The sequence below is a fragment of the Carlito syrichta genome, unplaced genomic scaffold, assembly GCF_000164805.1.
Source record: "Carlito syrichta isolate Samal-C Ts95f unplaced genomic scaffold, Tarsius_syrichta-2.0.1 Scaffold302575, whole genome shotgun sequence".
NCBI lineage: Eukaryota > Metazoa > Chordata > Mammalia > Primates > Tarsiidae > Carlito > Carlito syrichta.
The window spans coordinates 146,890-150,077 of record NW_007246671.1 but is presented as its reverse complement, the minus strand read 5'-3'; the positions used below and the strand labels follow the sequence as shown (position 1 = coordinate 150,077).

At 45.3% G+C, this 3,188-nt stretch overlaps 1 protein-coding gene across 1 annotated transcript in view; it reads right to left on the bottom strand.

Moving 5' to 3' along the window:
- TRAPPC10 (trafficking protein particle complex 10) overlaps positions 1-3,188 on the bottom strand; it is a 60,591-nt gene that overhangs the window by 34,839 nt on the left and 22,564 nt on the right. Inside the window, exon 6 of the mRNA XM_021711763.1 lies at positions 660-907. Coding sequence (XP_021567438.1) covers positions 660-907 — 248 coding nt within the window. The remainder of the gene's footprint in view (positions 1-659; positions 908-3,188) is intronic.

Sequence of the window (3,188 nt, the reverse complement as noted above, 5' to 3'; positions counted from 1 at the left end):
GTCTCGCCAAGTTGCCCAGGTGGGTCTCGAACCCACGGGCTCAGGCAATCCACTCACCTTCGCCTCCCAAAGCGCTGGGATTACAGGTTGAGCTACCGAGCCCAGCTGAGCGAATTAATTTTTAAAGGCAAATAACTAGCTGGCTTCTGGCACACACCCCAAAACACAGTCATACACACTTACTTATATCTTCCATTAAGCTCTGTGCTACTCATCAGGGGGGCACAGCTTGCTGTGTGTCACTCACACTGTGACCCGCATGGTCATGTGCAAAACCATTTATCTGAAAAGACAGTCTTGAAATAAATATCTACATACAAAACCTAGTCCTGTGTATCTATCACGTGGGTGATTTTTACCAATGGGGATCAGCTTATACAGTTATTATAGGCCAAAGGGACCTTAACCAATTATATGAAGGGATTGAGCTGAGAGGCCTGCTCTGGACCAACATGAACGTCACCATGCTAGGAACAGAAGTTCTATTTCTGAGCAATTAATCAGTAAAAAGTAACTATGCAAATAATATGTTAAAACTTAGAGACATTCAACAACAGAAAACTCGTAAGTACAAACAGCTCAATGTCTGGGATTCCAAGGTTCAGAGTTTTTGGGTTGAACAACAAAGACATGGGTAAATGGGGAAAGAGCCAACTTACTTCCAAGAGCTTCAGTTCCTGCACACAGTTGTGCAGCAGCTCCAGGGCACGCTGGGCCACCTCCCATGGCCTCTGCAGGAAGAGGAGCAAAGTGCACTGGCGAGAGAACAGGTAGCTGCGCAGATCTAACAGTGTGGCTTCTCGCCTCTGGATTGACTCCCGCTTCTCCATGTCTATGGGCTTTCGCAGGATCAGTCCATTCCAGCTCTTCACTGGCTGACAGAAAAAAGTCAGCCAGTTGGCACCATCTAAATAAACACACAACACGAAAGGCGCTGACTGCAGATACTTCACTTCACAGTCACTCTCTAAGTCCTGCCAAACCCCTTTAATCTAGCGATATGCAACCCATTCGGCTCCCAGAGTCTGATGGCTGAGCATAGCATGACATGACCCAGGCCACAAGGCACCCATCCTACCATGCCCAGGAAGCCATGGGCATGAGCAGAACAGGTCAGGAAGCCACCCAGAGACAGATGGGCTATAAAGTTAGGGGCACCTCAGGCTGTGTCAGGCTGAGAAAGAGGGTGCTAGTCTTAGTGGGAGCATGGCGGAACTACCTTATCTTTCCATATGGGCTGGACACAGCCTGTTTACCTGACCATCCTGGTTATCTTCTGCCTTCCTTAGACAACAATTTTTTTCTTAATTATTTCTCTAACTCAACGATGTCAACGACCTGAACCCAGCTCCTGGGAGATAGGAGGGCAGGCCCAGTTAGGACTTAGTAGCAGCGCACACAGGGGGAAAGGATCCTTGCTTGGCAAAAATTTCAACAAGGCTCCCCAAGTTTAACTCATAGCCCCAAGATTCCAACATGATCTTAAAATAAACATCGTCTAAATAAGAAGTCATTCTATCTTTATGGGGAAAAAATTTTTTTTTTTTGAGTTGGAGTCTCACTCTGTCACCCAGACTGGAGTGTGGTGGCTGCTCCTGGCCACCGCAGCCTCAGCCTGCTGGGCTCTGGCGATCCTTCCGCCTCAGCCTTCCAAGTAGCAGGAACTACAGGTGCGCGCTATTACACCCAGCTAATTTTTTTGATTTATTGTAGAGATGAGGTCTCACTGCCCAGGCGGGTCTGGAACCCGCGGGCTCAGGCAATCCACTTACCTCAGCCTCCCAAAGGCGCGCAATTACAGGCTGAGCCACCGAGCCCGGCAGGGAAAAATATTTTAATCTATTTTTCTCACTCCAAAAGAGAGCTGTCCTAACCAGGAAGCAACTCACTACTGGCACACAGACGTCACTGAACATCTGAAGTGCCCACCACAGCTAACACACCCTTTACTGGTGTGCACTTCTGCTCAGAGCTGCTTAAGTGATACGAGTGAGGAGTCTACCCACCCCTGGAAGTTCAGCAGTTCCCTCTGCCAAACTGCCCTGCCCCAGGAGTCTCACAGGGCACATGCATGTTTCACTCAGGCCTCTGTGCCAATGCCACCTCCTCAGAGAAACTCCTTGTCTAACCTCCAAGGACACCTACCATCACTCCAACCTCACCTGCATCCAGTCCACAGCCCGTGCTTATTACTTACTACTGGACACAAAGTTATGAGTTCACTTTTCTATGCCTGTCTCCTCTTCACATACGTTCCATGAAGGAAGGGATTCAGTCTTCTCACTGTATTTAGAACAGTAACTGGCACATGGTGCATCCACAATAAGGATTTGTTGAGTGAAGGAACAAAACTGAACAATCCTATTCAGCCACAAAATTTGGGCAAGACTTACTTTTGGGTTTTGCGCTGCCCTAGGTTTATTTTAAAACTGAGAGAAAAAAAATATGTGAAATATATGAAATACATAAGATGTTTAAAATATATATATGGATGCATAAAATATAAGAAATATAGTTTAAGCACTTCTAATTTTTAAAAAATAAAGTAGTAAATACTTTGCTTTGGTTATGTGTCTATATTTGTATTTTCAAAGAGCGAGATAGCCAAACCTGAACTTCATAAAAATTGGTTTGGAGTGGGTATGGATCAGTGACATTCATTATCATGTCCAGAATAAGGATAGTGGTCATTCTAGCACTCAGCTTCTCTACCAGCTGATACTAGTGGGTCCTTGAAATCACTCCTTTCTTCAGACATAGTGACAAGGGTTCTCAGCATTGCTTGTGGTATAAAGAAGCAGAAAACAAACCAAGTGTCCACCACCATGGGATAGGTGAATAAACTGTCAGGAATCCATACATGGCAAAAAATAACTTAGAATCTAACCTGTTAACTTGGAGGCATGTCCACAACAGACTGTTAGTAAGAAAAAGGAGCTAGAGAGAAACGTCCATATAATATGCTATCATTTCTACCAAAGTAAACATCAACAAAAAAAGTGAGGACCATTACCAATGATCTTCTTTGTACATGGTTTCACTGTGCTAATTTTGTAATTTTTAAAGAAGAACTTAAGAGACTGTTTAAAAGTTTAAAAGAAAGCTGAGGAGCCGGGCTCGGTGGCTCAGCCTGTAATCCCGTGCCTTTGGGAGGCTGAGGTGAGTGGATTGCCTGAGCCTGCAGGTTC